Source organism: Galeopterus variegatus, unplaced genomic scaffold (assembly GCF_000696425.1).
Source record: "Galeopterus variegatus unplaced genomic scaffold, G_variegatus-3.0.2 Scaffold2053, whole genome shotgun sequence".
Taxonomy (NCBI): domain Eukaryota; kingdom Metazoa; phylum Chordata; class Mammalia; order Dermoptera; family Cynocephalidae; genus Galeopterus; species Galeopterus variegatus.
In genome coordinates, this window is record NW_007728164.1 from 30,604 (window position 1) to 43,812 (window position 13,209).

A 13,209-nucleotide genomic window follows, 5' to 3' on the forward strand; every position below is an offset into this window, starting at 1 on the left:
GCTTACGTGTTCTTGCTCAGTCTGGAGCCAAATGTGGTAGCCAGGGACCCGGGGCCACTGGGATTCTTGCACTTTGGGTGACCAACCACCCCGCTTGGCCTGGGACAGAAAAGGTTCTTGGAATGCCAGACTTTCATTTTAAAACCAAGACTAGTCAGTCATCCTAACTCTTGCTCGATGGAAGCCTTGGATTCCAGGACTCTAGTTCTAGGCTCCTTGGTCCTTCAGGACATGCCCAGAATATTTTCTATGACTTTAGGCCAGACTGGTGAGATGACTTCATGGGCAAGTAAAAGAACAAGGGGAGGCAATGTTTTTTTTTTTTTTTTTTTTTTTTTTTTTTTTTTTATTGCTCTTTTATTCCTGTGCTATCTAAATGTCAGGATCACTAGGAAAGATGATTCTAGCCTCTGCGAGCTTCCATTTCCAGTCAGGGGCCTCCCTAGGGTAAGGGGCTATGAAGGGAAATAGGGGCCTCTGGTTGGGTGGAAATGGCGGCCAATGAGAAGACAGCTTTTGTAAACATAGGTCTAGCCTGACCCTCAGTAGTCCCTCACCCTACAAAGTGGTGGTCTAGTTGTTTGGCTTCTTCTGCCCCCATATGCCAAGCCAGGACTTATTTTGTGGACTTTGGGGCTGCTGCTGGGTTTGAGAGCCCTTGTCTTGAGTTTGGAGTGGCTTTGGCTTAGGCTCAGGCTCAGGCTCCTTATTAAGGCAAGTGTACTCAGGCTTGGCTACCAAACAGCAGCACCGTTCCTGAATGCAACATGGGGCTTTTGTTGTGCAGCATGGGTTGCATTTTGGTGGGTTGTGTGGATTGCATTTTGGTGGGTTGCATGGATCACATTTTGGTGGGCCGCATGGGTTGCATTTTGGTTGGTCACACATCTTCCAGAGATTCGGAGTTCCTGAAAAAAAGAGAAGAATGTTCTCATCAGAAGGAAAGCTGGATTCTTGCTTTCATTTCCTCATTCCTTGATCCCCAAACACATCCATCTTCAGGGTGATGACTCAGGGCTGATGACAGCTCAGGAAAAGCAGGGCTGGACCCCTCAGAGGGCACAGCCAGCCCATAACTCTGTACCTTCCCATGTGTCAGTATGTTCCTAACTAGGCAACCATTTTCCTGGTAAGGAATTGAAGACCAGCATATGCAAGAAATTTGCCTAAGGTCTCCTAGTTAATGAGGAACAGCATGACCCTCAGTTGCCTGTTTCTGAGTCAAGTGTCAAGCACTTCACAAACATCTTATATGATGATTGCTACCAGCCTGAGAGGTAGGCATTTTTACCCCGCTTCACATATGAAGGCAACTGAAATTCAGAGATCTACCTCAGTTGCTTATAAGTGGATTCAGGCCAGGTTCTTTCCCACCCCAGTGCATGTACTTGTTCTGGTCTCAAATGTGGCACCCAGAGACCCGGGTGCAATGAGATTCTTGCACTTAGGGGGACCACTGGTCACACCCTTCCTGAATACACCACCTCACTGCATGCACCTCAGCACACAAGAGGCCACCTGCTGCTGGGATGGCTACAGCAAGATGAAATGGAAAGTACATTGCTCTTGGCATTGCAGGACCTGAGTTCCAGGCCTGGTTCTACAACTCCAGAGCCACAGGGCAGCTCCCTTCACCTCTCTGGGGTTTTATCTCTCCCTCTTATAAAGGGGCAGTGGAAGGGGCTGGGGGGGGGTGGAAACTGGACTTTGTAGGTCCTCAGACTTAACAATTCAGCACTTTTGCAGTTTTCTGATTCTTCTGGGAGGGGGAAAAACCAAAACACCTCTTTCTTTGCTTCTATCACTCTGCTCTCCACCCACCCAGGAAATCTGAATTCTCCCAGGAAGGTCCCTAGGCCTAGGCCCCAATGTGCCCCTGGGGCAGCTCCTACATGCTTTCTACCCTGTCCCTCCTAAAACCATAAAGCCACTGTCATGGCCCCAGAGTGGAACAGAGGGTCGAGAAGTGGTTAGGAGTCAGAGGGAAGAGACCAGGTGTGTTATCCAGCCTTAGGGAAGATCTGAAAGGAGGGGAAATGAGCATGTGCCCCCACTGTGGACTCAGCCCCAAAGCCACCCACCCATGTGGCGGAGGTGCTGCCTGTCAGGGCCCTGTCACCTGGGTGGAGGAGGAAGGGTTTGGGAGTTGGACTGACAACTGCTGAAATGAGGCTGCAGCCATCCTCCAGCCTCTGGTACCTGCAGGATTTTTGAGAAAAGCCTCTGGCGTAAACTAGGTTTTAAAACTGAATCAGTTATTTCTGTGCGCTCTCCTCTAAGCACACACATGCTTGCATATCTATGTGTGTGCATGCACATGCTTGCCAGCATGTACGCATGTGTCCATGCATAAGCATAGGGACAAGGAAGGAAGAGGCTTGTGACAGTGGCTGTTTTTTAAAAACAGATTCTTTGTACCTGTTCATTAGCCTCAAGATTGGAGCCTGTGTGGTAGCTCCCACATGGCACTGGCTTCTGCTCTGGCCTTGGCCCTCCCACCCACGGGCCCTCGCTGGCCCTCCATTTCATCCCTGCCCTGCCAGCAGGCCGCCTCCTGACAGCCCTGCTCCAAACCCTCTCTACCTGGTGCTTAGAAATCCGTATCTCTTGTCACCTTGTGTTGCTCTTTTCTGTGTCCTGCAGATAGGGGACTCCTTGAGGCAGGAACTACAAATCCCCTCTCACATCAAAGGCTTCCTGAGGGTTACCCCGGAGGACAGAAAGCCCTATCATCCTCCCCTGAAGGTGTGCAGGGTTGTCAAATTAGGTGGTTCCTAAAGGACCCGTCAGATGACCTACTTTGCTATCTGAGTCACCCTTGTGAACTTATAGTAGATCCAGGACCTTGGCTGTCCAGGGTGATTGGTGTCAGGCTCTTAGACTCATGCCTTTTTCATCCAGGGATTCAACTAAATCCAGTTCATGTGGTATACACTGGGCCTCAATGAGTCAGGTGTGGCCGACACCTCCACCCACTGGAAACAGCCACTTTCAAACTGACAAGTTGTGGCCCAGCCCCAGCCCAGCCTCTCTCCACTTCAACTTTCTGAATGGCCAGAGCTTCATCCCAGGTTTCTCTGTGGGAGGAGCCCCGGGCATGTGCCCAAGGAGGCTGCACTGTGCCCCTTGGGCTGTCTGAGGGACAGGCTGGTGGTAACTCTGCTATGGCTCCCTGTGCTCCAAATCTCCAGAACTAGAGCACCAGAAGGGAAAGAAATTTAGGAAGGAAGGGTCATCTCATAAGGCCCTGCCACTGCGTCTAAATCCTTCATACACCCAAGTCTCTGGCCATATGACTGTGGCCAGAACTGGGCCAGGGCAGTTCCCACCTGAAAGGGGAAAGTGACCTCTTGGGGTGGGGTGCTGGCTTTAATTCTCTCATGACTGTATGCCTGCCAGTTATTCCAGGATTCATTCTGCCTTTCAGAAAGAGGCTTCTGCTTGTTTTAAGAGGAAGACACTGAAGCAGGACTCTCAGGGACTGGGGGCAGGGACACGTCACTCGGTCCTTCCCTCGGGTCAAGAGATGCTGCAAAGAGGTTGAGGTGGCAGAGATGTGCCCTGCCATGCCATTACTTGCCTGGGAGGGAACAGGAGGCAGAGAGGCCAAGTGATGGGAGGCACACAGAAAATGGGAATGGAACAGAGACGCAGCAGCATGCAGCTGGGGAAGGAGGGAGAGTGAAGGGCCACGAGCGCCTTGCCCTTTGCCACCCTCACAGTGTTCAAAGCTGTTGGACAGGAGAGGGGTGTGTGTGAGAGAGAGAAAGTGTGAGCGAATGTGAGGTGAATGCGTGTGTGCGTATGTCTGAGAGGGCTGTGAGTGTGTGTATGACTGTGTGTGAGTGTGTATGTGTGTGGATGCATGTAGATGTCTGAGAGTCTGTGTGTATGTGTGTGAGTGTGAATGTCTGCGCGTGCTGTGCGTGTGAGTGTGGGTGTGAATGTGAGGTGCGTGTGACTATGTGAGCATATGAGTGTGTGTGTTTGTGAGTATATGTGTGTGCTATATGTGTGCGTATATGTGTGTGTGTGAGTACATGTGTGAGTGTGTGCATTTGTGCAGGGAGTTTGGGCGTGTGGGTGTGTGTGGGGAGCCTGGCATCTGTCTCCTTGTTTGAACTCCTCCCTTTGGGGCCTGACTGAGACCAGGGGCTGACAGGGGAAAGGGAGGAGTGAGTCCCTTCTGCTTTCATTTTCTGAAGTTTAGTTTTTGACTGCGATTGTTTTTGCCTCTTTTACTACTTCTCTCTGCCTCTCTATCACTCTCTGGTCTCTCCTCTGTCTCTGTCATTCCCTCTTCCTCCGTGTCTATGGTTGACAGTTCAGAGTCCCCTTGGAAATCCAGCTTGTTTGGATCCATCCCTCCAAGTGCAGACTGGGTTGTTTCTCCAAAGCAATTCTCACTCTAGCAACCAGAGCATGCAGAAGCATCACAGGGCACCTGGAGCTCCCATTCAGGGCTCACCTTACTGTTCCCCTAGACATCCCCTCCAAGAATCTCCCCTAGTCAGATCCTGGGAATAGGTCCCGAATGCAGAGTTTGTGCTGTGTCAAAGATAGAATGCGGGTTAGGAATCAGTCCTTGTCCACAGTGGCACAGGGAGGGCAGTGCCAAGTCCCTCTACAGCCTCACCACCCTGGACGCAGGTCCCGTCGCTCTGAGCCAGCACTGTCTCTGTTGTCTCCCTGCTGCTTGGTGAACGGTGTCTGTGCCCCTTCTAATCAGGAGGCGTCCCTAGTCACTTGCCTCCTGACAGGTGCTCCTGCTCTAATCCAGGAATAGTTAACCCTCCGTGAACCCTACCACGTTCAGAATCTTGGCTCCTGTCTGACAAACCCACCTCCTGGACCACCCTGCGTCCTGCAAGACAGTTTCTTCTCCTTAGGAAAAGATTCTCCCCAAGCTCCATGCCCACTCCTAACTAACCCAAGCTCCACGCAGCGTGCCCCAAGAACCCTGCCAGACCATGCCATGACACCAGTGGCAGAGCCAGGCCATCGTCTCATGTCTCCTTACTACTACTGCTCTTTTTCAGGAAAGATCAAGATAGAGCCAGACCCAAGTCCACTAAGGCTCTGGCAAGCCTGCCCTCGCTTTGAGCTCTTCAAGCCAGCACTGCCTTACCCCTGCCCTGTTCTCTCACACTCAGCAGACTGGCTTGGAGCAGAACCCTGCTGACTTCTGCTCTCCTCTTCCTGGATCTTTGAACGTGCTCTTTCCAGGCCTAAAATATCCTTCCCTGGTCTCCGTACACACACCCTTACTTAATATTCAAGCCTGAAGTTTCCTGCTTAAACATCACTCCCTTGGGGAAAATTTTCTTAACCCATAAGCCTCAGTCCCTTGAAATGCTTTCTTGGAGCTCTCTGTACTTCTCATTGCATTTCTATAATGGCTATTATCTCTCTAATGTCTGACTTCTCTAGTCTGTTAGTTTCGTGAGCATGGGCATCCTCGCTATCTTGCTTGCCACATCGAACATGCTGCATATCATTATATGGCCTCAGTAAGTAAATAAGTAGTGAACAAGTGGACGATCACACAAGCCATGGAGAGATGACCCAAGAGACAAGGTTCCTCGGTGTTACCTGGTCTGGCCACGCTCTTCTCTTCAGTCTCTTAATTCACAAACTCCATGCTTGACTTCTCGCACAAACCATCATCCCTTGGCTGGTTCCCGCAGATATAGTCGATCCTCCTCAGCAGCCTAGTGAGTCCATGATTATCAGAAGCCGAAGTCTTCTGACTCAAATGGCTTCCCTTCCCTCCTAGTGCCAAGATTCTGAGCTTCTAAGCCTCTGTGACATCATAATTCTCTCTCCAAGACTCTGTGAAGATGACTAGCTGACTGACTGGTGCTCCCTGCTGCTTGCAGAGACCAAGTCCTCTTGGTTTCTTTTTCCCTAAAAGACAGAGAAAGCTCTTTAGCTAACACATAGACAGGCATTCAATCCCTAAAACACAAGCCTAAAGCACAAATCCGTAGTGAGTGTTACTGTCTACCAGGATCTGGTCTGAGCAGTGCAAACTCAATAAGGTGTAGTTTACATTCTCAGAGACCTAATTCAATATAGAGGCAAGTCAGAAAACAGTTTCAATACTGTGTGATAAGAATGACAATAGAAGCAGCAGGCAGTGCCATGGGAGCACATGGGGACAGGTTTGTGGGTCAGAATTGCTTCCTGGATGGAATGATGTTTAAGCTGAGACTTGGCAATTGGAGATAGAAAGTGGGACATGTGAGCATTTTTTAGACCCAGAATGGAAGAGCATGGACTACTTGGAGGAAAAGCTCAGAGTATCTGGAGCAGAGTGGGGAGCAGGGAGAAGAGGTAGATTCAGATACAGAAGTTAATAGAGGTTGTATTGGTGAGGACCTTGTATGCCATAAGGAAGAGTTTGTACTTTATCCTGAGGACAATGGGAACCATTGAAAGGTTTTAAACAGGGCAGAAACTAGGATGCCTTTAGGGGCAGGGACCCTGTTTCATTCACTTTGATATTCCCAGTGTCTAGCTCAGCACTTGGCACATAGAAGATTCTGAAACTGAATCAATTTAATCACCTAAAATAGTGGGAAGAGAGAAGCATCTGCTCTTTCCCTTCCCTCCTCCAACATGGCTTCTTTGAAGAGAGTGACTAGGAACTTCTCTTCTAGAAATCAGGTCTGCCATGAACTCTTGCAGGACACCAAGCAAAAGCACAAATAGAGGCTTCCAACCTCTGTGGCCCACTCCTTGTTCTCACTCCCAGCTCCATCCTGCACCATGAGGGACCTCAGGTGTGCATGAATGTAGACACCCTAGCCGTTCCATCCAAGTTATATTCATACCTGACCCCTCCCACTGTCCATTCATTGGCCTTTGAGACTTAGAGGTGAACACAGTGTTGGCTGAGTGAGTCCTCAAGAGGATGGGCACATAGAGGTGATCCCAGGGACAGGGATTTCTGGAGTCCTGGATAGCTGGAGTGAGGGAGACAATAGCTCTGGTCAGGCTAAGGTCTTTTGAGTACTCCTTGACTTCTGTCTTTCCAACATGTCTCACACTCAGTCTATCAGCAAATTCTGTTAACTTCAAAATGAATTCACCTCTACCACAACCAACCCATCCTGAGACATGATTACCTCTTTCTAACTTCTCTAATAAGCTTCGGACTGGTGTCTCTGCTTCTATTTGGTCAGCTCTAGTCTATTTGCAGCACAGCAGCCAGAATGGACCTTAAACCGTAAGTCAGATCATGTAATTCCTCTGCTCAAAAACCTGAAGTGGCCGTCCACTCATGCTGAGTAAACCCAAGTCCTTACAATGGCCTACAGGTCACCACATGACTGACACCCCCACCTCTGACCTCATCTCCAGCTCCTCTCCCCATCACTGGCTCTGCTGTGGTCACACTCATCTCCTTGCTGTTCCTTCAACACACCAGGTGTGTGCACACACACACATGTGCACGCATGCACACATAAATATACATGCATACCACTTACGGCTCTTTGTTTATACTGCTTGTTTTCTCTGTCTTCCCCAAAGTATCTTCACGACCAGCTCCCTCACCTATTTCAAGTCTTTACTTAAATAACACTTTCTCAATGAGGTATACCCAGATCTTCCTAATTAAAATGACAACCTTCCACTCTGCCCTTCACTCCAATCCCCTTTACACAGTCCTATTTTGTTTTTCTTTCGTAGTGCTTTTCATGTGTAACGTAATACACATACAATTATTTGTTGTGGTTTTGTGTATTGTCTTTCATCTCTCATTAAAATGTCATCTCCACAAAGACAAAGATTTGTTGTGGTGGTTGTTGTTCTTTACTGACATATCTCACTCTCTTAGAATAGTTCCTGACACACAATAATATTAGTTGAATGCATGGTGATTGCTAGTTAGTCTTTTTTCATAGTTTTAAAAAATTTTTTAAATTTAACTTCTCAGGGCCAGCCCAGTGGCGCACTGCTACAGTGCGCCACTTGGGAGCATGGCGGCACTCCCGCCGAGGGTTCGGATCCCACATACAGACCGGTTCCTGCTCACTGGCTGAGCGAGGTGCGGGCGCAACACCGAGGGTTGCGATCCCGTTGCCGGTCCCGGTCCGGTACGGGCGCGACACTGAGGGTTGCGATCCGTTGCCGGACACGAAAAAAGACAAAAAAAAAAAAAAAAAAATTAACTTCTCAATATACACTGTAGTCGATTTTCATGACCCTTTACCCATTCCTGTACTCCCTCCCCCACTCCCCTACCCCTCTACATCATATCTGTTCACTTGTCTTAAAAAGTTCAAGGAATTGTTGTGATTATTGTATCTTCTTCCCCCACATGTTTGTTTGTGTTTATTAATTTATTTATTTTTAGCTCCCACAAATAAGTGAGAGCGTGTGGTATTTCTCTTTCTGTGCCTGACTTGTTTCACTTAATAAAATTTTCTCTAAGTCCATCCATACTGTTGCAAATGGTAGTATTTCATTCTTCTTTATAGCAGAGTAGTATTCCATTGTGTAGATACACCACAGTTCCCTTATCCACTCATCTGATGATGGTCATTTGGGCTGGTTCCAACTCTTGGCTATTGTAAATAGTGCTGCAATAAACATGGGAGTACAGCTATCCCTTCAGCATGATGATTTCCATTCCTCTGGGTATATTCCCAGCAGTGGAATAGCTGGGTCATATGGTAGATCTATACATAATTGTTTGAGGAAACTCCACATCATTTTCCATAAAGGCTGCACCATTTTGCAGTCCCACCAACAGTGTGTGAGAGTTCCTTTTTCTCTGCAAACTCGTCAGCACTTATCATTCTCAGTCTTTTTGATATTAGCCATCCTGACTGGAGTGAGATGGTATCTCAAAGTAGTCTTGATTTCCATTTCCCGGATGCTGAGTGATGTTGAGCATTTTTTCATGTGTCTGTTGGCCATTCGTATATCTTCCTTTGAGAAATGCCTATTCAGCTCCTTTGCCTATTTTTTAATTGTGTTATTTCTTTTTTTGCTGTAAAGTTGTTTGAGTTCCTTGTATATTCTGTATATTAATCCTTTGTCTGATATGTATTTTGCAAATATTTACTCCCACTCTGTTGGTTGTCTTTTCACTCTGTTGATTGTTTCTTTTGCTGTACAGAAGCTTTTTAGTTTGATATAATCCCATTTGTTTATTTTACCTTTAGTTGCCTGTGCTTTTTGGTCCTATTCATGGAGTCTTTACCCAGTCCTACTTCCTGAGGGTTTCTCCTGTTTTCTTTAAGGAATTTTATTGTTTCAAGATGCATATTTAATTCTTTAATCCATTTTGAGTTGATTTTGGTATTTGGTGAGAGGTATGGGTCTAGTTTCATTCTCCAGTTTTCCCGGCACCATTTGTTGAAGAGGCAGTCTCTTCGCCAGTGTGTGGACTTGCTGCCTTTGACAAAGATCAGATGGCTGTAGGTGTATCAGTTGATTTCTGGGTTCTCTAATCTATTCCATTGATCCATGTGTCTGTTTTTATGCCAGTACCATGCTGTTTTGATTATTATAGCTTTGTAATATAGTTTAAAGTCAGGTAGTCAGATGCCTGCAGCTTTTTTTTTCCCCCCCTCAGGATTGCTTTGGCTATATGTGGTCTTTTACTATTCCATATAAATGTCTGGATAGTGTTTTCCATTTCTGAGAAAAATGTCATTGGAATTTTGATGCCGATTGCATTGAATCTGTAGATCACTTTGGGTAACATGGACATTTTTACAATGTTAATTCTTCCAATCCAAGAGCATGCAATATCTTTCCATCTTCTTGTGTCCTCTTTAATTTCTCTCAACAGCAGTTTGTAGTTCTCTTTGTAGAGATTTTCCACATCCTTGGTTAAGTTTATTCCTAAGTATTTTATTTTTTCAATTTTTATTTATTTTTGTTTTTTTGGTGGTTATTGTAAATGGGCTAGCTTTCTGGTTCTCTTTTTCTGTGTGTTCACTGTTGGAGTATAGAAATGCTACTGATTTTTGTGTGTTGATTTTGTATCCTGCAACTTTGCTGAAATCATTTATCAACTCTAGGAATTTTTTTTTATAGAGGCTTTAGACTGTTCAATGTAGGGGATCATATCATCCACAAAAAGGGACAGCTTGACTTCATCTTTTCCAATGTGGATACCCTTTATTTCCTTCTCTTCTCTGATTGCTCTGGTTAGTACTTCCAACACTATGTTGAATAGGAGTGGTAAGAGTGGGCATCCTTGTCTAATTCCAGTTCTTAAGTGAAAAGCTGAAAGCTTTTTCCCATTCTGAATGATATTGGCAGTGAGTTTATCATATACGGCTTTAACTGTGTTGAGAAACTCTCCATCTATACCTAACTTGTAGAGAGTCTTTATCATGAAAGACTGTTGAATTCTGTCAAATGTTTTTTCAGCATCTATAGAGATGATCATATGGTTTTTGTCTTTGCTTTTATTGATGTGGTGTATCACGTTTATTGATTTGCGTATGTCGAACCAACTTTGCATCCCTGGGATGAATCCCACTTGATAATGGTGTATAATTTTGTGTATGTGTTGTAGTATTCTGCTAGCTAGTATTTTATTGAGGATATTCGCATCTATATTCATCAAGGATATCAGCTTGTAGTTTTCTATTTTTGATGCATCTTTCTCTGGTTTTGGTATCAGGGTGATATTTGCCTCATAGAATGAGTTTGGGAGAATGGTCTCTATTTCAGTCTTTTGGAACAGTTTGTAGAGAATTGGTATCAGTTCCTCTTTGAAGGTTTGATAGAGCTCTGCAGGGAACCTGTCTGGTCCTGGGCTTTTCTTTGTTGGGAGCCTTCTGATAACAGCTTCAATCTTTTATTGTTATTGGTCTGTTCAGATTTTCTGTATCTTCTTCCCTCAGTTTTGGTAGTTTGTATGTGTCCAGAAATTTATCCATTTCCTCCAGATTTTCAAATTTGTTGGTACATAGTTGTAGTCTCTAATGATTTCTTGTATTTCTGAGATGTCAGTTGTAATATCACCTTTTTCATTTCTAATTATTGTTATTTGGGTCTTCTTTCTTTTTTTCTTAGTTAGCCTTGCTAAAGGTTTGCTGATTTTATTTATCTTTTCAAAAAACCACCTTTCTGTTTCATTGATCTTTTGTATCATTTTTTTGGGTTTCTATTTCATATGGTTCTTCTCTGATCTTAATTATTTCTTTCCATCTACTAACTCTGGGTTTGGATTGTTCTTGTTTTTCTAGATCTTTTTTTTTTTTTTTTTTTTTTGTCCTTTTTGAGACTAGCCGCACTGTGCTCAGCCAGTGAGTGCACCAACCATCCCCATATAGGATCCAAACCCGCGGCGGGAGCGCTGCTGCACTCCCAGCGCCACACTCTCCCGAGTGCACCATGGGCTTTGCCCGTTTTTCTAGATCTTTAAGGTGAAGTGTTAGGGTGTTTATTTGCCATCTTTCCATTCTTCTGAAGTAAGCATTTAATGTGATAAATTTCCCCCTTAATACTGCTTTTGCAGTATCCCACAGGTTTTGGTATGATGTGTCATTATTTTCATTAGTTTCAAGAAATTTTTTGATTTCCTGTATAATTTCTTCTTGGACCCATATGTCATTAAGTAGAATGTTGTTTAATTTCCATGTGTTTCTATAGTTTCCAGAGTTTCATTTGTTATTGATTTCTAATTTTAATCCATTGTGATCAGAAAAAATACATGGGATAATTCCAATTTTTTTGAATTTGTTGGGTCTTGCTTTGTGACCTAACATGTGGTCTATCCTGGAGAATGTTCCATGTGCTGATGAGAAGAATGAATATTCTGAGGTTGTTGGATGGAATGTTCTGTAGATATCTCCCAAGTCCAATTTGTCTAATGTGTTGTTTAGATCTTGTGTTTCTGTATTGATTTTTTGCCTAAATGATCTGTCCAATGTTGAGAGTGGGGTGTTCAGGTCCCCCGCTATTATGGTGTTAGTGTCTATCTCATTCTTTAGATCTAATAGTGTTTGCTTTATAAATCTGGCTGCTCCAACACTGGGTTCATATATATTTATGATTGTTATGGATTCTTGATGGATAGATCTTTTTATCATTATATAGTGGCCTTCTTTAACTCTTTTTATCATTTTTGCCTTAAAGTCTATTTTATCTGATATAAGAATAGCTACTCCAGCTCATTTTTCATTTCTATTTGCATGATATATCTTTTTCCATCCTTTCACTCTTAGTTTCTGTGTGTCTTTACAGGTCAAGTGAGTCTCTTGAAGGCAGCATATTGTTGGATCCATCTTTTTAATCCAGTCAGTCAGTCTGTGTCTTTTGAGTGGGGAATTTCACCCCTTTACATTTAGAGTTATTATTGAAAGCTGTTGATTTACTCCTAGAATTTTCCTGATTTTTGTTTATATGTCTTAAGTACCTTTTGTTCCTTTCTTCCTAGTTTTCTTTTTTTCTTTTTTCTTTTTTTGTCTTTTTTGTCTTTTTTCCGTGTCCGGCAACGGATCGCAACCCTCAGTGTTGCCCCCGTACCGGACCGGGGACCGGCAACGGGATCGCAAGCCTCGCCTCAGTGTTGCCCCCGTACCGGACCGGGGACCGGCAACGGGATTGCAACCCTCGGTATTGCTCCTGCGCCTCGCTCAGCCAGTGAGCGGGAACCAGTCCGTATGTGGGATCCGAACCCTCGGGCAGGAGCGCCACCGCACTTCCCAAGCGGCGCACTATCCAGTGCGCCACCGGGCTGGCCCCTCTTCCTAGTTTTCTGTTTGTCTTCTGTATTTGTTGGTTTCTTGGGCTGGTAGATAAACTATGTTTTTTTCTTTATTGTTAGCATTTTTGTTTTGCTGGTAGATTTTGTTCTTTCTTGAGTATTCATGGCAGTGATGGTTGTTTTTGAGGTATCAAACCCAGTACTTCCTTGAGAATTTTTTGTAGGGCTGGTTGTATGGTAGTGAATTCCCACAGTTTTTGTTTGTTTGAGAAATATACTATTTGTCTTTCATTTTGGAATGATAGCCTTGCTGGGTAAAGTTTTCTTGGCTGGCAATTTTTATCCTTTAGTGTTTTGAATATATCATCCCATTCTTTTCTGGCTTTTAGGGTTTCTGATAAAAAGTCTGATGTTATTCTGATTGGGGCTTCCTTATAGGTGACTTGCTGCTTCTCTCTTGCAGCTTTTAAGATTCTCTCTTTGTCTTTGAGTTTTTCTAGTTTGACTATCACATGTCTTGGAGAGGG

General features: G+C 44.8%; 1 protein-coding gene across 1 annotated transcript; it reads right to left on the bottom strand.

Moving 5' to 3' along the window:
• Positions 1–573: 573 nt before the first annotated feature.
• On the bottom strand, positions 574–4,363 carry SMCP (sperm mitochondria-associated cysteine-rich protein). The gene is made up of 2 exons (XM_008580264.1): positions 4,246–4,363; positions 574–908 (listed from the first exon to the last, which is right to left on the bottom strand). The coding sequence occupies exons 1-2, from the start codon at positions 4,361–4,363 to the stop codon at positions 574–576; spliced, it is 453 nt and encodes a 150-aa protein (XP_008578486.1).
• Between the last annotated feature and the right edge of the window lie 8,846 nt (positions 4,364–13,209).

Bases quoted from the DNA above. Each gene is read 5' to 3' on its own strand.
- SMCP (XM_008580264.1), bottom strand. From the start codon at position 4,363: ATGGATCCAAACAAGCTGGATTTCCAAGGGGACTCTGAACTGTCAACC. The intron at 909-4,245 runs GTAGTAAAAGAG...TCTTTTTTTCAG, and splicing joins TGATAGAGAGGCAGAGAGAA to GAACTCCGAATCTCTGGAAG.